General features: G+C 38.5%; 1 protein-coding gene across 2 annotated transcripts in view; it reads left to right on the top strand.

The window, feature by feature from the left end:
• The window catches only part of FOCAD (focadhesin), a 318822-nt gene that overhangs the window by 227793 nt on the left and 66406 nt on the right, over positions 1-24623 (top strand). For both annotated transcript variants that reach the window (XM_036855059.1, XM_036855060.1), the window contains exons 22-26: positions 6007-6099; positions 12218-12306; positions 15473-15517; positions 20092-20200; positions 23152-23268. In XM_036855059.1, the coding sequence (XP_036710954.1) occupies positions 6007-6099; positions 12218-12306; positions 15473-15517; positions 20092-20200; positions 23152-23268 (453 nt within the window). The remainder of the gene's footprint in view (positions 1-6006; positions 6100-12217; positions 12307-15472; positions 15518-20091; positions 20201-23151; positions 23269-24623) is intronic.

Here is a 24623-nt window from a genome sequence, read left to right as displayed (position 1 = left end):
TTTTGATAATGATATATACATCTGGGAAACATGAATATGCCTTACTTTGTGAGATCGAGGTTTTAAAATCAGTAACAAACACTTTACCTGTTGATTTTTATGTGCTGCTCTACCTTATCCCATTCTAGTTTTACAGCCAAACAGCCTCACCAAAGCTTGTCTTACTTGATTTAAATTATTTATTGAAGTGCTGTTAAAATGGGTATTTTCTTATAAATGAATAATTGTATTTGTTAAGATCACTCAAGAGGCAGAAAACATTACCAAATTTCTGGGCAGTGTATTCTGAACAGTAAATTATCTAATTAGGTAGCCATGTAGTTCCTTCAGGAAAAACATGCATCAGTGAGGAAACAAGATCTCCTTCTTCATTCTGTCTTTTGACATTCCCGCTACATCTATGAATTGTGTTTCTGAGCAGGATATTTCTGTTGAGCGAGTATTTCCCGTATATGTCATTAGAACTTGTATGATACAAATTAAAAAGTTTCGTTAGGAAATTTCAAAATACAAAGTTTATAATACCCGTTTTAAAATTTCGCCTTGTCAGTCACTGTGTTTTTAATCTGGAATGAAACATTTCCCAGCCAGAACATTTTGGACATGTTTTGTAAAATTTCGAATAACTGTATCCTCAACAACTTGTGTTTGTGTTTAGCCGTGCCTACTAAAAAAAGTTTTCTAACATTGTGTTTTTACACATCATGACTTTCTGTGATTACTTGTTTATGACAGTGTGGTTTTCACATGACAAGATTTTGCCTTAAAGCGAACACTGTACGTTTAATTGGTTAAACTCAGCAGGTACTTAAGTGAACACTTAAGTGCGAGATACTGTTGTGGGTTTCATGGGAGGGATTCCGGGATGAATAGGATATGATCTCTGCCCTTGGGATTGTATGAGATTAAGGTCCATGAACAAATAATCTAAGATGGAATCTGTTGAGTATAACAGGAGAGGCATATAGTGTACTTCCAAGCGTAGGGTTGGGAGAAATTATTTCAGAAAGTAGAGGTGAGAGGAAGACTGGGCATTCAAAGCAGTGGAAGCAGTCAGTGAATGCAAAGGTCTTGTAGAGTATAGGACAGGCTTGGGAATTGGTTTATAACCCAAATCAACCAGAATACAGGTTAAATGAAAGAGAGGAGCAGAAAATCAAGTGGGGAAATTGGATGAGGATCTTAACCAGCAGGGCAGCAGAGTTCTCACATAACAACAAATTCTTTCTTTTTTTTTTTTTTTTTTTTTGCCGCTATGAGTGGCATGTGGGATCTTAGTTCTCTGACCAGGGATTGAACCCGCCAGGGAGGTTCCTACAACAAATTATTTCTTAATTTGATTCTAAAATACTTTGGACATGGCACAAAAGAATTTGGACTTTATTCTTTAATGAACCATCAATGGTTTTTGAAAAGAAGTTCTGAGTTAATGTAGTAGTAGCAACACCATTCAGGATGTATTAGAAGGAGGAAAGATTTTAGGCTGTTAAGAGATCAGTTAGGTGGCCTCAGTAATCAAGGCAGGAATTAGGGCTCACCCAGTGAGGAAGAAAGTAGGGACAAACATAGTAAACATTTTAGAGGTAGAGATGACAGTTGAGTTGGGGGCAAGGGAGAAGTCCAGGATAAATCAGAAATTTCAAACCTGGTGATTGTAATATTGATGGGGTAATATTGATAGGAAAAGGAAAGATAAGAGGAAGAGTGGATTTTGAATGATGATGACAAAGAAGTATACAGAGGGTATTAGATGGTGGGAGGTGAATGTTTGAGAAGTGTATGTTCTAAAAGTAGCCATTTTCAAACTATGTATTTTAAATTTTATTTTAGAGTTATATGCATGCAGTAGGTTTCTCCCCTTTTAGTATATAGTTCTATGAATTTTGAGACATGAACACATTTGTCTAATCAGTACCACAGTCAAGATGAGAACAGTTCTATCACCCGAAAATCCCCCCATGCTCCTTTGTAGTCAGCTCCTCCCCCGCTCCCCCATCTCCTGACAACCACTGATCTCTTTTATGTCCCTCTAGTTAAAACTGTGTTTTAAAGAGTGCTAGGGACCAACACAAAGTAGACTCAGATGATCAAGAGGGCTGAACGCCAAGCCCTCAGCCTTCATCCTTACTTCATTTACACACATTTTGCTTCTCTGTTTTCTGTTTTATATATTGGCATTTTACTTAATATTTGGGGTAGGGTGGAAAAATTACACAGCTAAATACGCGAAAACTTTTATTGTACAGTGTTACTGCTACCACTCAAGCCACCACTATCTCTTACCTGGATTTTTGCAGGAGCCTCTGAGTAGATTTCTCTGCTTTGACCTTTGCCCGCTACAGTCTGTTCTCCACAGAGCGTGATCCTTTTACGATGTAGATTAGATCGTGTCATTTTTCTCAAAACCTTGTAATGGCTCCCCCTTTAGTAAGAGTAAAGGCAAGTCCTGAGAAGTGACCTAGAAGGCCCTGCTTTCTCCTGTTAATTCTCCAGCCTTCTCTTTTTACACTCTCCTCTTTGCTTACTCTATCTGTGCTTGTTACCCTGGCCTCCCTTCTGTTCCTGAAACAGGTCAGCCACGTGCTCACTTTAGGGACCTTTGCCTTACCTTGTAGTATTTTTTTTAATTGAGGTAAAATTCACATAACATCAAACTAACCATTTTAAAGCTTAAAGTGTACAATCCAGTGGTATTTAGTACATTCACAGTGTGCAACCATCACCCCTGTCTAGTTCCGAAATATTTTCATCACCCTCAAATGAGACCATGTATGCATTAAACATTCCCTCCCACTTCTTCCTCTCCCTACCTCCTCCCCACCCCTGGAAACCACTAACTTGCTTTCTCTCCCTGTGGATTTACCTATTCTGGACATTTAATATAAATGGAATCATATAACATGTGACCTTTCATGTCAGGCTTCTTTCACTTTCACATCATGTTTTCAAGGTGCATCCACGTTGTAGCATGCATTAGTACTTCATTCCTTTTTATGGCCAAATAATATTCCATTATGGATTTATCATATTTTGTTTATCCGTTTATTCATTCATGAACATTTGGGTTATTTCCGCCTTGCGACTACTGTGAAAGTGCTGCTTGAGCATTCACGTACAGTATTTGTTTAAATATGTCATTTCAGTTCTGTTTGGTATATACCTAGGAGTGGAATTGCTGGGTCATTTGGTAATTCTATGTTTAACTTTTGGAGGACCCACCAAACTCTTTTCCACAGCAGCTGAACCATTTTACGTTCCCACCAGTACTTACCTTTGTCTTTACATCTTCATCTCCTTCAACTTTTCACTCAGGCTTCATCTTCTCAGCGAGATACCCTGACCACCCTGTTTAGTCCTGTGACCTGCTCCTGTTCCCACTCTTGCCTTATCATCCTTCTTTTCCCCCTTTACCCTACTTGCGTATTTCCCTAACGTAGTCTCTTTTTTAGGCACGTGCAGTAATGTTTCGTTATACTTAGTACTACCTCTTACACATAGAAACTCTTACTCTTCCCTAAGTCATAGAAGCTGCTCACCTCAGCAGTACATTAGACACCTGTCATTCACTGCAAGTGTATACATAGTTAGCCTTAGAAAAACTGTATTCCGTGTGTTAATTAAAACTTGGTGCACAGTGGTTGAGAACCCTGCTTTATCATTTGTTGAATAACAGGGTTGATACTTCATGATTGGAATTACTTTGTTGATTGGGCTTCCTTCAAAGCCATCTCACCAGTATAGCAAATTATACATGATTTTCATACTTTAATAATGCAAATTATATTTTTCAGCCTAGCAGCATTAACCTCTGTGGGGTGGCTGAACACATCCTAAAATGTGTTTTTGTTAAACATGGTCAAGGAAGTCTTTTCTGCCTGTAACACAACTGGAGAGTAAGGGCATGACTATGTTTAAGCTGTTTCTCTAAGTCTCTCTTCTGTAAGGGAAAGAGTGAGAAAGTGCATTTTTAAAGAGGTTTAGTCACAGGTAACTCCACAGAACACTAAGACTAGGTGTAATCTCATAGAACCTGGGGAGTTCAGGCAGGTGTCTAGGCTCAAACATGACTGCTTCCCTGCACCCACCTTCAGATGTGGTCTGAACAGCAGCAAGAGGGTTAGCTTTAACCTTCGGTTTATAGCCTCCTTGTAAATAGGTTTCCTGGCATGACAGTCTTTGTTCTTAGAAGCTCAGCATTTGATTTGCTCATGTTCCTTTACATTTTTTCATATTACTTTCTTTTTTTAACTCCACTTTAAGAAGCCAATTGAGATCATTGTCTTTCCAAGAACATCCAGTGCTCTTTTTGCCAATTTGCTGAGACTGTGGATATTCTCAGTTGTGCAATGATGTCCATGGATTATGTGGCAGCAAAATTTTAAAATACTTTGAGGTTCTGAAGTAAGAGATAAAAGTTTTGGTTGTGGTGTTTGTATCCGTTCTGTGAAATCCAGGTCTCAAAATGGAACTTAAAGATAATTAATGTGTTTTTTGAAAAGGGTAGGAAAAAGCTAAAGGGAAGTGCCCACATTTTGGAAACAGGGAGCAAGGCCAAGGACTAATTAATGCCTCCACAGCTTCCTGGATAACAAGAGAAGAAGCAGGAATCGGTAGGCCCCTTCCTTCAAGGAGTTTTGTTAGCATGTTGACAAGGCTCCCCCTACCCTACTCCATAGAGTGAGTACTTACTTAATCAGAAAGGCAAGAAATCTGACTTTATATATTTTTTTTTAGGTTCATTTCATGATCTGAGTATCTTTTTCATACAGTTTGAGTATCTAATTTTTAAAAAAGAAGCAGTGGGATGAGGAGTGCTAGATTGCAGACAGACTGATCTCTTTGTTCCCATAGATGCTTCATAATTTTGCCTTATAATCTATTTGTGTACATTTCTGACTCTCCCTGCGCATTTCTGAACTCTGTGCAGATACTGATCGATTTATAATCCTCACATCCTTCCAGAGTCCCTTGCGTATAGTAGGCCCACACTAAGACTGGGATTAAAGAAAATACCAGAAACCATGGAAACCAACTGTATTCAGAGAGGCTGTTCTCTTCCCCATCACGAAGCACTTGAGAAAATTAATTCCTATAATACAGTAAAATCTCTTTAAACACTGTAGTTATCATGATTCTGGGGTAATTATGTAGAAATTTGTCCTTTTTGTGTGTTTGTTGTTGTTTTTTGTCTGTAAGACACAGACTACAGTTTCCGTTGTTTGAGTTTAGATGAGATGAGTTACAGGAAACGTGAAATGTGATGCACTGTGACTATTTTTTCTTGAGTGATCTTTCTTTAGCAGAAGCAGACCTTGGGAAGATTTGTCGCAAGATAGCAGTATACTAATAGGTAGAAACAGAAATGACTATGAAAACCAGATGTTTTGTCTGGGTCTGTCTTCAGAAACAGGATTTCGGTGTTGGCATATATCATTTTTCTCTTGTTTACCCACACTGATTAAAGGGCATTTATCTAGTGGTGTGCACAATTGCTGTGTGCGGGACTCATTTGCATGCTCTTAACGTCCTGGTTTCTACACAACATGATATTTCTGTTGGCAATTTAAGTTTATTACTGCAGAAATTGTCATATTGGAAGTCCAAGATGTGAGCAATATTTATTTTTATTTAAAATTACTAGGGGGATTTGTTAGACAATACCTAGTTTCCTGACATTGGCAAGAGGCTTTACAGTTTCCCCCTGATTTTCGAGGACATATTTGTATTACACATACATCTTAACTTGTTATTATTGTAGGATTTTATTTGCTTTAATTTAGAAAATTCCAGGCTTATTGTGTTTTGTCTTTACAGGACTCTAAACTCCCCTCCTTTGAAAATATCCAAACGATCTTATTTGTGGTTCTGATCCTAGACTGATTTGGTTTGTTTTAGAATCCAGACCATAGAAATGAAGGGAAAGAGAGAATTGATGATACAGTTTTCATTTTATTCTGTTTTAATACTATGCAGCCTAATTTATGTCATGGTTCACTTTCCCCACAGGTTCACATCCAGCTTTCCGAGTGGCACCGTGCAATTTTTCTCCCACAGGCCTGGCTCGCATATATGACTCGTGCTTATCATGCCATTTTACAGGTAATGAAACTATGGGGTGGCTTGCTCTAGGGCGTGTCTCTTTCTTAAGGTTTACTGCAAATACGTATTTAGTGTAAGAGCACTTAGGAAAATAGCACTATCAAAAAGGCAATGGTTATTTTTGCTCGTAAAAGAATGTGAGGCATGCATATATAACTGCACTTAAATTTTAAATGTGACGCCCGCCCCCCGCCAGATGTGTGTTCCATCCAGAGCTGCCTCTCGAGCGCTCCTCTCCGATGTCCTGCTGCTCTGTGAACACCTCTCCTTGTCCCAGATGTCCGCCGCGGCTGTCCCACAGCACCTCAATTTGAGCGTGTCCCAAACTGAGCTCATCATTTCATCCTGTACCTGTGCCCTCTCGAGCTGCACTTGCTTTTACATCTCCAGCTCTGTCTCTCAACCCTTCCCCTGAATTTTCGGCCTTGCTCAATTTCTTTGTTTTCCCAAACTCGGCATGTCTTCCCTAACCTCTTGGCTTTTACCTACACTGTTCCTTCTGTTGCAAGCACTGCCATTCCCTCTCTGCCTATTCAAGGCTGGTTTTGCAGCTTTTCCCTTTTTCTCAATTCCAGGAGTAAGTTTCACTTTGGATTTATAGTTGTCATAGTCGTGAAAGGGGCACATGTTGGAATGGCAAATTTCTACTTGTTTTTTTACATGGTTTTATCTGTGTGCCTTCCCTCTCTCTGTGCCTCCTTAGAACCCATGCTTCCCTTTTCAAAGCCCTTATCACCCTAGTTATATGTCTGGGGCCTCCCTCCAGTTGGCTCTGTTCCTTAAAGCCAGAAGCTGTGTTTTCCTCTCTGTTGTGTCTCTAGAACCTGACATGGTGTCTAAAACATATTTAGTGCTCACTAAATAAATGAATTACACTCAATTTGACTTCTTTTATTCCAGTAATATTATAAGTTATAGCTTGTGAGTTTTTAAAATTAGAAATAATTTTTAATCAGTTTGGGAATATATGTACATTTAATAACGTAAGGAAAAAACTACTAACTCAATCCTTTTTCCTAGCTTAAAATTCTCTGTTAAGGATGATAGAAAAAATCTAAATTACTTAAGTAATTTATGGCCCAAAATAAGATTTTCATGAAGGCTTAGGAAATGAGGTGTTATGGTTAAAGGTAACAGCTGTCCTAAAGGATAGAGGCAGGGCCGGAGGAATGACCAAGCATCTCAGCATTGATGTTCTCAAATTAAAACCTTGCTACAACATATTCATTCTAGAATTTATAAAGTACTAATGCATCTTCAGAGATTCTGGTTCACTGGAACTGAATAGGAGATCAGGAATCTCCATGTTTACCAAGCTGCCAGGCGATTTTAATTCAGTCTATCAACCCTACTCTGAACAACAGTGTTTTTAGATGGTTCGCCAAACTAAACTGGAATCTGCATTTTAAAGACATTCCCTTGGAACCATTGTTCCCTTTTGCTTGGCATACACACTTTTTTATCCTCAGCAGCATCTGGCCACTTTGTTTTGAGTAGATGCATAAGTGAATGAATGAATTACCCATACACACCCTTAACCAATTATAATTTTTATTCAAGAAGAGTGAGATTGCTCATCAGAGTACGCACTTTTTTGCACACTCATTTTTCCCTTTGTAATTTTGCAGTGTTTTCCTTCACCAGACATTTATGGAACGTCCTTTACTGGCCAGGTGCTGTGCCGGGTGTGTGGGGTAGAAAGAGGAATAAAGCACTCCTTCCTGTCAGTGAGCTCCCGGTCCAGTGCAGGGGACTAACGTGTCCACTAGCAATGCCAGTACAAATCTTTGATGCTTTAATAGAGGATGTACTCCAGTATAGGCACCTGGAGACGGCAAGAGCAACTCCTCCTGCAGCATGTACTGAGAATTTTATTTAGCTCTTAGCATAAAGAAGGCGAAATTGAATAGGATTATGGTATAACATGCAGATGACAAGCAACTGATTAAAAAATAACCCTCGGTGGTTTCTTTTTTATAACAAGAGCTACCATTTATTAAATAACTAGTGTCTGTCCAACATTTAATGTATAGTATTTCAGGTCATCTTTACAGAAGCTCTTTGAAGTGGATGTTGTTAACCTCATGTAGAATGGGATTATAGATGGGGAAGCAGGGTTAGCTAGGAAAGCAAAGCAAACTGCACAAAATGAGAGAACTGCAACTTAACCTGGATTTGTCTGATTTCAGAGCCTCAGCCTTGGCCACTGCATCATGCATTTTCCCTAACACTGTTCATTAGTTGTTATAAATAATGCAAATTGGTTTAATATTTTAGAGGACAGATCAATTTATGAAAAGCCAGCTGAGTATTTTTAGTAACACAAGTCAATTATTCTGCCTTTCTACTGTTGTAGGTGATAGTGTGTATCTTTATTTATTTATCACTTAAAATCTCTTTCCTTTGGGTTTCTAATAAGTCTAGTTCCATTGAGAATTGGGGATTAAGAGGTGAAACTCAAAGTAGGGACTATAATAAGATTTTCAGTATTATTTGAAAAGTACAGCAGTGCTTTTTAGGCTATCACTATTATTTGAAAGTATGCTGATGCATTTTAACTGTTCAACAAGTCTTTTTAAGTGAGCCCAACACTTAAACAGAATTTATGGGATCTTAGAAGAATTAGAGCAACTGCCAAACTCCTCATCTATATCAAGAATGTCCGTCCTGGAGGATAACTCTTCGTTCAGTACAGGAGGTATAGTTACTTCCATCTGGTGTTAGACATATTTCGTAGCATTAGACTAGAGCATCATTTAGAGGAGCCATGTTTTATTCAATAAGCCTAGGAGATACGCTAAAAGGTGCATTCTACATTATTTCCCAGAGGTTGACTATAATGTGAATGTTTGCAATTTGAACACTTCTAGTGGCTTTTGCTTAGGCGTCAGCTTCCAGCCTTATCTAATTTTTCCACAAGAATGTCGGATTTTGAATTATAAGCATATCAAAGTGGTTGACATGGGGAGGTATTTGGATTTCTTCCCATTAAGTTGAAAAATGCAGATACGAGTTGATTGACAGTTCCAAGTCCATTTTGGTAAAGTGCCCTCTACAAGTCGGCTTTACCTTGCTGCCCTTGTGGGATACTGAGGAGGTTAAGGTCTCCAGACTTTGGTTAAAGGGCCCTTAGGGATGCTGAATATGACCTCAGACAGGACAGAGGGGTTAAAACAGGTTGACTGCAGATACTTGTTTCCTGAGTTGGTCAGCTGGCTGCACAATAATCTGAAATCAAAACCAGTCAGGAATTGTGACCTCTAGTAGATTACTCTTTGACCATTTGTAAAGGTTGTTTGTTTGTTTGTCTTTAATGTGCAGGTTTAGAGTTAGGTAAAATTTGCTCACTGTAATCAGCAAGCTTGTGGTTACCTAGGCTGAAGATTTTTTTTACAAACGAAGAGGAATAGATAAATTAATAATTGGAATCTACAGGCAATCCAAAAAACTCAGTTCAGGACTTCCCTGGTGGCACAGTGGTTAAGAATCCGCCCGCCAATGCCGGGGACATGGTTTGAGCCCTGGCCTGGGAAGATCCTGCATGCCGCAGAGCAACTAAGCCCGTGCGCCACGACGACTGAGCCTGCTCTCTAGAGCCTGCGAGCGCAGTTACTGAAGCCTGCACGCCTAGAGCCCTTGCTCTGCAGCAAGAGAAGCCACTGCAATGAGAAGCCCACGCACTGCAACAAAGAGTAGCCCCTGCTCGCCACAACTAGAGAAAGCCCGCGCACAGCAACGAAGACCCAACACAGCCAAAGATAAATCAATTTATTTAAAAAAAAAATCTCATTTCAGCCTTTTCTCTCCCAGTGAGTGTCCCCACCCTACCCCCCTCCTTAACCACAGCTGTTAACCAGAAGCAGAGGTAACTGAGTTAAATGCCATTGGATCTCTGTTATCAGTAGGTGAAGAATTGGATGCAAAGTAGATCTGAATAAATAGCCTAACAGGGGTTGGGTGGAAGGAATTAGAGACATTTCAGAAGAGGAGATTGAGAAGAACCGAGACTCTGAGAAAGAAAAAATGAGAAATTTACTTAGTCACTGTAGAATAGTTGTACTGGTTTATGGCTACAGGAGAGATCAGAAGAGTAGGCCTTCTCAAGAGGCTGCACATATACTGGCCTTTTTGTGTTTTGCTTATTTCTGAACAGATTTTTAACCTTTTAATTTCTTATTTGTCTTTTTTGGGAAAGCATTATGGAAAGTAAATGTTTTAGGAGGAAAGAGGTATGATTTAAGAAGCATAACAGAGAAGGCAATAAACATGATTTTCTATTTTGCCTACCCTCTTGGGAGACTGCTATCAATGTTAAATATTAATATCAGTATCTTGCCAGTTTGATCACCTCTGATACCTTGCTCCAAGAGACAGAGGGAGAATGAAAGGGTCGGGATTCTATCATTGAAAACACGGAGATGGGGATGAACATGATTGAAGTAAATAGAAACTATGAAGGATGTGAACAGAATGCCCATCAGATCTCAGAGTGCCTGAACTGGTGAGCCCCAGGGCACTGTGTGCTGGAGGTTGTGCAAAATACAGGGACTCCTTAGATGGATAAAACCATCCTTGTAGTCTTCAATGAGCTTACAGGCTAGCAACTGAGAATATAGGAGAGAAATACAAGGACATGCAACTTTATAGTCTGGATATTACATTTTGGGGAACCTTTTACTCTTTGAGAGTATACAGATTAAAAATATGAATTATTTCAAGAAGGATTTAGATATATTCGTGAGAGAATAGATTATAAGAAGATAATAAGGGGAGTTTGTTTGTTTTTGACAGCAAACCTGGTAATGGTAGCAGTTATTTGGTACCAGCCACTGCACAAAATAGACACTTTTCCACATTATTTTATGTGATGCTCTAATACCTATGAGTTAGGTGTTTGCTATATTTTACAAATGGAAATTGAAGCTTAGAGAGGTGAAGTAACTTGCCTAAACTTACACAGCAAGTAAGTGGAAATGGCATTAGGTCAGGACATCCTGATTCCAGAGCCCACATCCTTAACCTAAAGATATATTGCTTCCCTCTCTAGAATATATAGAGAGATTAATTTTTCTTCTGTAGAGCACACCTTAGAACTCTAAAATCAATAAGAAAAAGGCAACCAATAGAAAAATGGACAGAATAGGAAACCCAAATAGTCATTAAACATCTGGAAAGATGCTCAGTCTCAGTAAACAGTAAAATGAAAATTAAAACCATAATGGGCCCCATTTTACACCTCCCAAAATGGTAAAAATTTAAAAGCCTGGTAATTTCAAATGCTGGTGAGGATGTGAAGCAACCAGAACTCTTATTTACCGCTAGTGAGAATGTGAGCCGCACGACCACTTCTGAAAATGGTTTGGTATTACTCAGTGATGCAATGTGCAATTTGAGTTCTTGTTCAGTTCAGGGTATATCAATAAACCAGAATTTTAATTACATTTAAATAATGTAATTGGTGATGGAGTAGAGGGGAAAGCATCTGGTCAAAATAATCCTCAGTGTAAAAAAATAGAACAGATAATATATATTTGAAGGCTTTGCCCTTAAAGGGATGATAATATTAGCTATATTTTTATTGCATGGTACAGGTTGAGAATTATATCTATAAGTTTAGTCAAGAAATAGAAATGTAATGTGCATCTGTTTGAGAATAACTTTTGTTATACATTACCTAAATCTTAAGTGTTATATACTTCCTACTCATTTCTACCATTCTGTTAGAATACTGGTACCCAGACCCCAATATTAGTATCATGTCAGTTGAAATTGTCAGCTGCTGACACAGGCAGATTTTTACGATATAGGGGATTTGTTGATTAGGACCTATGGACTTCAAATCTGCTTTTAATAGATATCCCCAAATGAAGTGCTCTGCACTAAATTTGCCAAACATTACAACTTCTCCAGGATATACTTATTTGGTGGATGTGGGAATCCCTGAGCAGTGATATAATTCTCTCTCCTCACATATCCTCTGTCAAAATCTGATATCTTATCAGAAACACCTAAGGCCAATTGGGAAAGGATTGTTACCTAAGTGTTTTCCAAAGAAATTTTAAGATAATTTTGGCCATAGAGTTTGCATGCTGATTGATGCTGTCTGTGCTTGTTGCAGGGGAGGATAGGAGAGCTGGAGTTGCAGTTAAAACATGGAAAAGAAGGACCTGAGGAGGTGCAATACAAAAAAAGCACAGCCTGGCTCTGGTAAGGGGATGGCTTTCTGTGCTCATTATTTGTTATGGGAAATGAACTGTGAGGGAGAAGGTGACCACTTTAAAGGCTTTAATGTTGGAATTTTAACCTCTATATGAGCCTGAAGGGCAAAGGGCTGAAGATGTGATAGGTGTATTTTCTATTTCCTCCCCAGATCAAAGAAGGAGCGCTTTATTCATGGTTTTAAAATATTTTTATTGTTTTCTAAAGCAGTGTGAAAATGGTTTGTTTTTCCCTTTTTCCCTATAATTGATTATTTTATATGCTTTTGAATGAAAATTGAGTTTTTCCCATTTAGTCAAGGAATACCCTTCCACTCCCCTGCTCCTCCCTCCGCAAGACATCTTCATTATTAGGAGCAATTTTACCATGTCAAGGCTTTAATTTCTTTGGCAGATGTCCCCCAGTGAATTCCCACTATATTATCTAGAAATGTGTAAGTGCTGGCACATTAAAAGCAATTTAAATTGTTACATGGGTTGTGATGAATACCTTGTCAGATTAATGTTGCAGCAGCCTAAATCTAAGTAAAGTGCCCAGAATCTAAATAGCTTTGCCTGTAGCCACAGGTTTCTTTAATATAAAAATCTGTTCAAAGGTTACTTGGTTTCAGTTTTTTATTTACTAACAATTGGCATATGTAGAAAAGCAGAAGCTGTGTGTGTGTGCGCGTGCGCACATGTACACATGTACGGTTAACTAATTCTATTCTAAGTTACATTTCCTAGATTCATTTAAAAAATAGCAATGCAGTTTAAAACGTTATGACATTGGATTTAAGATTAGAGATTAAGAATTTGGATTTCGCTTCCTATTTGCTATTTTCCTTTACACATAGTTTTAATTTCATCTTCTGAAAATGATAATTTGGGGAGTGGTCTGTTAGCAGTACTCTTCCAAATATACATGGTGACATATGGAATGAAGGATGTGAGAGAGAGATGGAAGTCAAGGATAACTCCAAGATTTTGACTGTGAATAACTAAAAGTATGGAGTTCCCATTTACTAAGATGGGGAAAACTATAGAAAAGCATGTCTGTCTAGGGTAGAAATCAGGTTTGAGACTTGCTAAGCCTGAGATACCTAATTAGACCTGCAGTTTGGAGATATGAAGTAGGTTGTTGACTGTGAGTCTAGAGGTCAGGGGTAAGGTCAGGGCTGGATATATAAATTTGGGAATCATCATCATATCGACTGCATTTAAAATCACAATGCTGGATGAGATCATCTGGGGAATGAGTAAAGATAGAGAAAAGGTCAGAGGACTGAGCCCTGGAGCACTTCAACATTTAGAAATGGGGGACATGATGAGGGAGCCAGTAAAGCAGATGGAAGATTAGTGTTGTAGGAAGAAAACCAAGAGAGAATGGAATCGTAAAAGCCACCTTAAAAGCTGAAGGACGAAAGTGTTTCAAGAAAGGAGCAACCGATTGTGTCAAATGCTGCTCTGAGACTACAAAAGATGGAGACTGAGAGCTGAGCATTAGATTTGGCCTCTTGAAAGTCACTGGTGACCATGAAGGAGCTGTTTTGTAGGAACAAAAGCCAAATTATAGAAGGGTCTAGAGAGTGGAAAGAGATAAACTGGAGTCATAAGCATAAGCTACTCTTCTAAATGAGTTCTGATGTGTGAGAAGCAGTGGAATGGGGCAGTAGCTGGAGGGCTTCTTCTTTTAAGATGGTAGATATTATAGTGTGTTCACAAGCTAAGGGGAGTAATACAAGTGGAGAAGGAAAAATTGGTGATGCAGCAGAGAGAAGGGAGAGTAGGTAAGAGGAGGGAACTAACGGAGGGTGTGGCCCTACCTAGAAGTACAGGCAAGTCATCATCTGTCAATATTTCACGTTGACCAGTAAAAGAATACACTGAATGCACTATACTCCATTTAGGGAGACCAAGATTGGACAATACGTTTTAGAGAAATTTACTGTCAAATGGTTTTATAAAGTACAAGTTTAAGGAGCAGTTTGCAGCTATCTGAAAAACTTGGTTCTTAAGAATGACTCATTCTCAAAGAGTGCTGAATAGCTAAGATTTTATTATATTTCAAATGCAAATACAGTTATATTTGCAAAACTTTTATGATAGTTATAAAAACTTTGAATTTCTGAAACTCAAAATGTATAGTGAACATGTTTATGATATCATCTTCAGAATGTAAATTTGGCAGTCAATGATTGTTTTTCACTTTATCTCAAGACTCTTATATGAAAAAAACTGTGAATATTTTAATTGAACATACCTTCCTTTAAATCCACAAATCTAAGTATTTTCTTTTAGTTCAATTTTATAACCAACATTTTTTTTTTTATTGAGGTATGATTGACATTTAACATTATATTAGTTTCACGTATACCATAGCGAACATTTTAAATTTTATTTTGTATACATACATAGTGACGATTCTATTATCTACAATTTGGAAGCAGTAAATTGCTGTTTTGGTGAGCTCTTGTGCAGAAAAGAGAGAATGTTTTAGTCAGTTCAGGCTGCTATAACAAAAATACCATAGACCAGATGGCTTAAACAACAGAATTTATTTCCTACAGTTATGGAGGCTGGGAAACCCTTAATCAGGGTGACAGCAGACCTGGTGCTGGTGAGGGCCTGCTTCCTAAGTTTGCAGATGGCTGCCTTCTCCTCGTAGCTTCACATGGCAGAGAGCAGAGAGAAAGCAAGCTCTCTGGTCTCTCTTCTCTCTTCTTATAAGGACACTAATTGCATTCATGAGGGCCCCACCCTCATGACCTCCCAAAGGCCCCACCTCCAAATACCCTACATTCAGAGTTAAGATTTCAACATGTGAATTTGGGGCAGTGGGACACAAACATTCAGTCCATCACAGAGAATAATATAAAGGACACTTGTATACCCAGCACTCAGTTTAAGAGATGACACCGTGAAAACACTGCCTATACATTAGTTGCATTCACCTCCTTCCCTGCATCTACTAAGTAACCTAAGGACTAGGAAGATGAAACTGTCTTGGAAATGAAGCCCTTATGACAGTTCTTTCACCTTACACTAAAATTCTACATGGAAGTTTTAAGATCTGGAGTCATTGCCAGAGGTTATTATTAATTGATGAATAAGCAAAAAGATTGGTTTCTTGCTCTACTATAAACTCTCATACCTATTTTCCATCTGTATCACAGGGTACGAGACATGTTGACTGATGAGGTCACCAAAGCAGCTGCAAAGTAAGATCCATTTATTCTCTTACCAGGAATTTTCTATAAATAGTTTTTTTCCTCACAGGTACGAACAATTTCTCCTTTTCTGGCATTTCATTACTTTAAGGATTTAAAGGACTTTTCAGTTATTTTTTAAAAAATCAGTTGTTATCCTTTCTCTTATTCAGTTAATTCTTACTACATGTCTTTCTGTGAAAATATGGAGGAACCAGTATAGGCACATAACTTTACATCAGAGTTGTGCCCATGCTGTACACCTAACAAAATGCCCTGTGCTTTGGCTTAGATTTAAAGGATTGTGATTTAGTACAGGGGAAAAAAAATCTTTGCTAGTGTGAATTATGTCTATTTTACAAACAGATGATTAAATCTCAACTGTGAACCGGTAAATAATTTAAGGTAGTACCTCCTTTTTTTCTCCTGGTGTTATTGGGCCCAGGGTAGCTAAATATTGAATTTTTTAATACTAAAAACTAATGTGAAGACCCAGTAAAAAAGCAATTTCCATCATATCCTTATGGTTGTTTTAACAAAAATAACTTGAGTGTTGCTACCTTGAGGTTTTTTATTTATCTTAAGCCAACTCTTACTAAGAAAATTATACCTTAGTGAACTTGCTTGAACAGTCTCTTCCGGTCCCTTTGTTAGCAAGCTGCCTAATTGTTCCTGGTAGTAAGTTACATGTCAGTTACATACACTTCTCCTTTTCACTATTAGCCTTAGCTTGCTGCTGTTTGACTTCCTTTCTTCTTATTCACCAAATAATATAGATATACCTTTGACCCAGAGAATTTCATATGTATTGAAAGTCTATATTATCTAGAAATATTTAACTACAGTTTATTTGTCTCATGTCCTAGAACCTTCTGTAGCTACATAGATTTTGCCTAAAAAACAAAAACCAAAAAACACCACCTACCTTAGAGTTCGCTTTCCACCAGCAATTTCTTAAGCAGGTACTTCGCTCTAAAACCTGATCTCAATACCTGATCACTACTCAGCCTCGTGTCTTCTGAATGTAGTGGTAATCCTCCCCTACACTCAATTCCGTGGGAGGCAATGGGAAATATCTGTTGACAAAATGAAAACTAAAGTACAGAGAGGCTTTGATAGGGACTCATTTGTGTCTGTTTATCTAGTTTGGTGAATTGCAGATACAGTGGGAGAGCACTCAGCTGCTTATTGGAGGGGAGGAGGTGCTGGGATGGGGGGCTGCCTTTGACCTTTACCTTTCATAGTTTGTTCTATTATGTAGTCTACTTAGTTCCTGTTAAAAACAGTGCTCTGACATTTGCAACAAAAGCTCAAATGCTGAAGAAACTAGTAGCTTTCTATTAAAACAAACTGTGATTTTGCCTCTCCAGTCGTTTTGGCAGATTCCATTCTAAAATTTTAGTTCACCGAGACTTCAATCTTAGATTTGCAAAGCATCATTTCATGACTAATACCTAAAAAGAGTGTGTTCACATTCTCAGTGGTATGGAGTAAAAATAATTTATGTTCTCATGGTGTTACCTTTTCATCAAATATTTCCAAGTATTTTATAGACCTTATCTTATTAAAGCAATCCTGACAATACTAGGCATGACAGCAAGTGAGCAGGAGATAGTTAAGGTCCAGAGGCTGAGAGATTAATGATAGAGCGGAAGAAAAAATCATTCTGCTGCCTTCTCTTTACTTTTTCCCACTGACTTCCTCCAATCATGTGAGGACCGCATCACCATCTCCTGCCAGCTTAGCCTTCTATTCCTTGGACCATGGCTGCCACTGGCTACTTTGGGCCAATGTAGGGCTTATTTTGTTCTGAGGCATAAATTAAATGTAGGAAGTAAAACACTAGTCACAGGATTAGACTGATTTGCTCATTTGAGAGCATTTTTAAAAGCATCAGGGATAGGACTAAGAATCAGAACACAGACAAAACCTGATTATTGATGTAAATTTATTTTCATTGTTAATAATTAAATAGATTTGAACCTGAAGATAAAAATCCCCGAAGGATTGGGTCACTTTACTAATATGTAATGTAATACTTTGTCCTTAAGAAAGCATCATTGTAGCTCATCCTTCCTTGAGCTTTTTAATTAGGTTAATGGCATCTGTTTGTTTCAAAGGACAGTTTAATTAAAATGTCAGTGGTGTTGCCTAGATAAATACTGCACTGATGCTGACATGTTATTATGCAAATTAGTCACTGCTACTTGACTGGTAGGGGATAGTTATGTGATCAACAAGGTGAAGAGTTTTTGCTGAACCTATTCTAGAGTTTCACCTGGCCAGCTCCTCCTTGAATTTGTCTCACTGTGTATGTATGGAGTGTCTTCTCTCCATAACTCACTGCAAGGCATGTGGGGAATGAAAAGATGTTCAAGAGCTAGTCACTGGTGGGAGGGAGACGCAAGAGGGAGGAGCTATGGGGATACACGTATATGTATAGCTGATTCACTTTGTTATAAAGCAGAAACTAGCACACCATTGTAAAGCAATTATACTCCAATAAAGATGTTAAAAAAAAAAAGAGAGAGCTAGTCACCATACCTTTATGAAATGTGTAACTTGGCCTAAGCGTGCATTGTGACTGTGGACTAGTTTTTCCTATTCAAAGATTAATGTCCAAATGTGCATTTAGTCTGCATCCAAAGATCTAATTACCAGTGACTTTAAATACATTTTACCCCATTTTACAAGAACAATACATGCTCAGGAATGTCAAGACCAGAGAAACTTTTGAAATACAGTGATTTGGGGCACTGTTTTAAAACTGAAGCTAAATTCTCTTTCAGAATTTCAGGGTTAAAAAGACACTTTTTATGTCATCTTGACTAATAATTTTGTTTTAAAAGATTTTGATACCCAATTTCTGTTGACCATCTAAGAATTTCTCCAGGGTGATACATTCACTGAGAATTTAAAACTTTTTTTAATCTTACTTCAGGGATTCATGACCACTTTGTAGCAGAACAGGCTTCAAGGTATTCTCAGTTAAAGGAAAGGGAGAATATTAAAATAAAGGATTTAATTTTGATTTTGTTAAATGATTTTCTGGCTAGGGCACCTGGGCATGCCCACATCTTGCCTTGCTTCCTGGTGTTTTATTGTTAGCTATAGGAATTCCCAGTAATCCTCACTGCAAAACTGCTTCAACCTCAAGTCTTCCTTTCTGTTTTCTCACCCTGCCCCATCCCTCAGTGTAAATGTTGTTGTCTTATCAATGTATGACAGGCCTCATGGAGGAATGAACGAAGAAGAGATGAACAAAATGATCAAGAGTGCAGAGCAGGCCTTCCCTGAGCTTAATCACCCCAGAGTAGGAGAGAGAAGGAAGGAAGGAATGTATGGATTGATAGAACCTGATAATGGCAAGTCCTGAGTTCCATTCTTACCAAATGGAAACAAAAATGCAGGAACACAGGTGTATACTAACCTTTTGCTACTCACTAACTCACATGTTCAGTCATGACTGTGGCCTAGGGCCGGAGACACTAGGCTTGCATGGGGAGCAGGGCTGGAAATCTTCCTCATCCCGTCCATCTGTTCTATTTCTGCACCAGGGTAAGCAAGGGAGTAGTTCTTGGATGTACACACTGATTAAAGTTCAGGTCTCAAGTCCAGGTATGAGGGAGCATTCTCTGCATTTATGGGAACCCACAATCGTAGAACTCCCTGAGAACTGAACTCTCCGATGGTAAGGGTGCTGTGTTGCCTGAGTTCTGTTACGATGAAGTCAGCAAGCCAAGAGCATCTCGTCAGTGTCCCACTGCGGATTTTATTCTATAGGCTCACTTTGGAATTATGGAATAATACTAAATGTACATTTTCCAGTGGTAAGTGTATTTAAAAGATTCACTTTTCTTGATACCGAATTCGTAAGTCAAACTTAAGATTTTATTGCCAATATTAGAAAACTACCATTTGAGTGATATAAAAAGACAACTCTCTATCCAAATAGTCTAAAAACAAGCCTTTTTTGCATCTTATCTAGGGTTTCTGAATTATGTTACAGACAGACTTCAAGGTTGCTGGCTTTGGCATATTAAGAGAAAGAAGGGGAAAATGATAATGACGGAAGAAAGCCGCCAGCGTGTCGAGTTGCTGTTAAAGTGTGCCGTCTGAAGTGGTTCACTAGAAGCTGATTCCACACACCAGTGCTTTAGAAAAGCCAGGGGCCAGTTCCATTCTGCTGGGCTTATTCACACAACTGTCCTTTGCTGTGTTTCCAAAACAAATCAATACATTTTTATATTGGCCAAAGATGACACCGAAGAAGAAGAAATGTAAGGTCTAATGATGAAATAAAAATTTTAGGAAGAAGAAGCTTAGATGTATGATCTTATTGGATTTTTTTAAGTTACCCAAAGCATAATGACCATACATTTATAAGAAGACTTAAAAATCAGCACTAGTGTCAGAAGGAGGAAAGAAGCTGCTGGCATCAGGGAACCAACAGACCTGTGTTTACAAGGCTCTGTGAAGGGATGGAAGTGCTTTTTGACCTCATCTGCCCTCCCTATAATAGCACCTTCTCTTCTCCTGGTTAATGCCCCCAAATCCTCTCTTGGAATTTTTTTCTTTTTAAACAGAGACAGCCCAGTGGTCAAAGGCAACGCGCTGTTAGCCTTAAGCAGCCTTGCTGTCGTCGTTTCCAAACATGAAGCCAGCCTCTCCTCAGACTCTGAGGGGGTCCTGGAGGTGAGTTACGGGTGATTAGAACCAGTTGGCCTTTGGTTGTGTAACGTGTGAAAAGTGAGACTTCTGCTAAAGCCTGGCCCTGAATTTAGGAGGTTACAGTCATTGGCTGTGCTACCCTATGCATCTTTATACCGTAAGCCTTAGTGTCCTCTAAAACACTTTTCTTCGCTGCTTTTCTGTTTTGCTTTCTCCATCACAGTTAAGTGGTCATTTCCATTTGAAGGTACCAATTTTATGCAACAGGGCTTGTCTTTTTGTGATTACATCATGGTAACCAATCTTAGGAGGTTAACTAGGCTTACTGAAAGTGAACAGTGATGTCAAAAAAATGATAAATAAGCAGTGTTTACTGACTGAAAAAAATTGCACTTTGCATTTTAATTGTAGATGTCAGTGACAAAGTGCCTATTCATTTTTTGCAAGGCATTTATTTCTTAATTAAACATGTGGCAAGCTGGCCAATGTTGATTTCCAATGTACTTTTTCAGATAATTCATATCTGTCAAAATAAAAAGGCATGGATTTATTCTTCTTTTAAGCCCCGTTTTCTGGTAGCTATCATTATCTGGAGACAATCTAGTCAAGTGGTTAAAAAACACAGGCTTTGGAGTAGGAGAGTCCTAGATTTAAATCCTAATACTTGCATTTACTAGCTCTGTGGCTTATTGTTGGTAACCTCACCTTTCAGAGCCTATTTCCCCATCTGTAAAATGGGGATAACAATACTTACCAGATAGGATTATTGTTAGGATTAAATGAAGTAATATATGTAAGGCACAGTGGCTGGTAAATAGTCAGTAATAGTAACTATTATCATCAGCATCAGTATATACTTCTTCACTTCTTGCTGCAAAAAACTGGGCTTTATTCAATGCTATTCGGCCTATCTCTGTCCCCACAGAGTGCCCGATGGACCATTTGTATTCTCTTTTCATGGTAGGGCTTTTTGGTTCTTTTTTGGTGGGTTCTTTTTGGGCAAGAAGCCAACTCTAATTTAAATTAAAAAGGAACTAGAAGAATAAGGAATCTGGAATCCCATGGAATTGAAGGCAAAGCTTAAAAACTGAGTTGGGAGAAGAACAGGAGGCAAGCTGGGGAGTCCACGCAGAGGTACTGATGAACCATCTCAGAAGACCACCCCTACTGGGATGGATCGGCTATAGTCATTTACTGTCTTTGCATCACTCACTTAAGATTCGGAATCCCGTGGGTCCCATGCCTACACCTTCAGCAGGGTAGGATGAGTAGCTTGATTGAGCATTTAACCAAGCTTTAAATCGTGGAGGAGGGAATTCCCCAAAGGGTGCTATTACCAATAAACAAGAGAATAATGCTGTGTGGTAAAAGCTACAAATGTGTATTACATGTGGGGAAGGGAAGGAGGCCAAGGAGTTATTGCATGAAGGATAAAAATGTAGTTAGTTACCATATGAAAATTTACCTTTAAGCCCAGAATCTTATTTTAATAATGAGAAAGATGAAAATTTTTTAGAGTGGAAACGTTTCATATCTTTGAAAGAGCCGTGGAATACTTTAGCAGAGGCAACATGCTAGGTAGACCTACAACCTAAAAAGTAAACATGCCTTCCTAGCATCCCTTCGTTTTGGTGTTATTTATGTCAGACTACCAGTTGTACAGGTCATTTGCCCCAGTAATAACTGGAGGTCTAACTCAGAGTTTGAGCTCCAGGTCCTTCTATTCTTTATTCCCACAACCTTTGTCCTGTGCTGTGGCACATAGTACACAAAACATTGAGAAGCCTCACAAGCCAAAGATGGGGCTTTGCTTTTATTCTTGATAACCTTGCCTTTGGCTGTTGCTCAATATAAACTCAAGATGTCATTATTTGATTAAAGTTGAAGTTTTCAAACTTCATTCAAACCTGCATTTGACCAACAACTAAAGATCTTAAGAAGAAGGTCTTGTCTGATTCAAGGAATTAATTCCAAGGTTTCTTAACACCTCATCGACCTTTATAGTTTGCACCACTTTTGTGTTACCATGTGAGTTAATGAATGTTCTTTGACATCCATGGCCATGAATGATTTTTTAAAAAAATTTTCTTTATTTTTTTGGCCGTGTCAGGTCTTAGTTGTGGTGCATGGGCTCTTCATTGCGGCGTGCGGGTTTTTTCTCTCTCTAGTTGTGTCGCGTGGGCTCCAGAGCATGTAGGCTCTGTAGTTTGCGGCACGTGGGCCCTCTCGTTGAGGTGCACGAACTCAGTAGTTGTCACGCACGCAGGCTTAGTTGCCCCGCTGCATGTGGGATCTTAGTTCCCCGACCAGGGATCGAACCCGTGTCCCCTGCATTGGAAGGCGGATCCTTTACCGCTGGACCACCGGGGAAGTCCCTCATGAATGATTTTTTAAAACCAAGTTCTCTTTTTACTGAGCTGGGTTTTGTTGTTGTCGTTGTTTTGTTTTTTGCATTCTCTTTCCTCTTCTTTTCCAAACTGAAGATCATTTATGTTTTCTTGCTTACTTGCCTAGGCAAATGTGACGATTCTTGAGTGATAAGTATAGTGATAGTAAGCAGAAATGCTAGAGATGGTAAAAACATCTTGTCAGCTGCTTCATTGAAATGACAAGTCAGAAATGAGAAAGTTTAAGTTGGTTTCTCTGCACATCTCTCCCTTTAACCACCGTGTTACCCTCACTGAACACGGGAGAGCTCTAAGGAGCTCCCAGATCTGTTCTGTTTTGCAGCCCTCATCCTCTCACCTCTGCTAAGTCTTGTATGAAAGGTAAGTCTTATTCACGTTGGGGCACAGGTGAGGATGTGTATTTGTTAAATACCTATCTACTTCATGCAGTCCTGGCCGGTGAAGTTTAGTTTTTAATAACAGCACTTCATTCTTTCATACAGAAGGAGGGTGTACCCTGGTTCTAGAAATAAAGTTTAGGTTTTTTCTTTTTTCCCATTATCATTTCATGTTTCCCTTCATCTGCAGGTTCAACCTAATTTCCTTTCAATGAAAGCGTGGGTTTCCATGGTGTTTGATACTCTTCTGGTCATTGTCGATAGCCATTACCAACCCAGAGGACAACTTTTCTCCTGGTTTTATTATGTAAGTTCGAGAAATAAAAAATGATTAGAAAACTCAAGAGTTGATTCTTATATCAATTGTTCATGCGAAATCCATGATATAGTGTAAGTCTTAGCCTTAGCTATACATTAGATATAAGTCTCAGCCTTGGCTGTACATTAGAGTCACCTGGGAAACTTTAAATATGTATATATATATATACATATTGAAAAAAGAAATACTGATGTATAGGCCTCACCTCTGATGTAATTGCTTGGGAATGGGTCCTGGGTATCAGCGTTTTGGAAGCTTTCTAAGTTATTCTGATGTGTAACCAGAGTCAAGCGCTACAGTTGTAGTAAAATAAACGTTGGCTGAAGATGGAGGACCGTGAGTTTCTGGTCTTAGTTTTTTTCATTGCAGAGTATGTGACCAGGGGAAGTTCAGTTAATCTGTCTGGACCATTGTGTCCTTGTTTATAAAATGAGATGATTGAGCAATATTAGCTACAGTGATTGTAGCCCCAGCTTCACCTCTTATTAGTTTTGTGACTGTTGACCTGACACTTAACCTATCATCTTATTTTCCCTTCCTGTAAAATGAAGGTAAAAATGAATGCTTTGCTAACTTTATAGAAGATTGTGAGGATCAAATTATATAATCTATAGGAAAATGTTTTGAAAATGTGAAATGCTCTATAAATACAAAGTAATATTGTTGATCATAAAAAAGCACCTGTTACTTAATCATTCTCTTTCTTCATGCTTATATGCTAAGATCTGAAGCAAATTGAAAACACACTTTGTTGGTTTAGGTTTCATTTTCCCTTTATTGGCTGTAGTGCATGCTTTATTTCTGTATCTGCATGGAATTATTTTGGTTCTGCCTTATCACTATCCATTGCTTAGGGAATTATAGGGATCATGGGACAATCAGCTGAGTGGCAGAGGATTACAGTTGATTTGAATAAAACTATAGCACAAGTCCTGAACTGTTGCTAAGATCACGATTTTAGCCTGAAACTTCATTGCCTTAGGTCTTCTTTGTACAACATTTTGTGTGCCTCTGTCCTCCTGCCCTTAGGAGGACCTGGTATGTATCCATCTGGGGCTTAGGGTCTGGAACTAGATTGTTTTACTATACTTGAGGACAAAAAATGACTTACTAGATAACGTCGAATTAAATTGGAAGGTAGATTTTGCTCAAAGAAGTACTTTGTTTACGATGATTTGTTTTCTGTGAGAAGTTTTCTTATTTCTTTAATGACGGATGAAAACCTTGTTAACTTATATGGAGGTCTTTGCAGTAGCTGTCTGGTTCAGATATTCAGCAGGACAGGATATTGTATTAGACTTCTAATAGCGCTGCTTAGTTCTTGCAATCCAATAAGAATAATG

Source organism: Balaenoptera musculus, chromosome 6 (genome assembly GCF_009873245.2).
Source record: "Balaenoptera musculus isolate JJ_BM4_2016_0621 chromosome 6, mBalMus1.pri.v3, whole genome shotgun sequence".
NCBI lineage: Eukaryota > Metazoa > Chordata > Mammalia > Artiodactyla > Balaenopteridae > Balaenoptera > Balaenoptera musculus.
The sequence above is the reverse complement of the archived record's forward strand: the minus strand, read 5'-3'. Positions and strand labels throughout refer to the sequence as shown.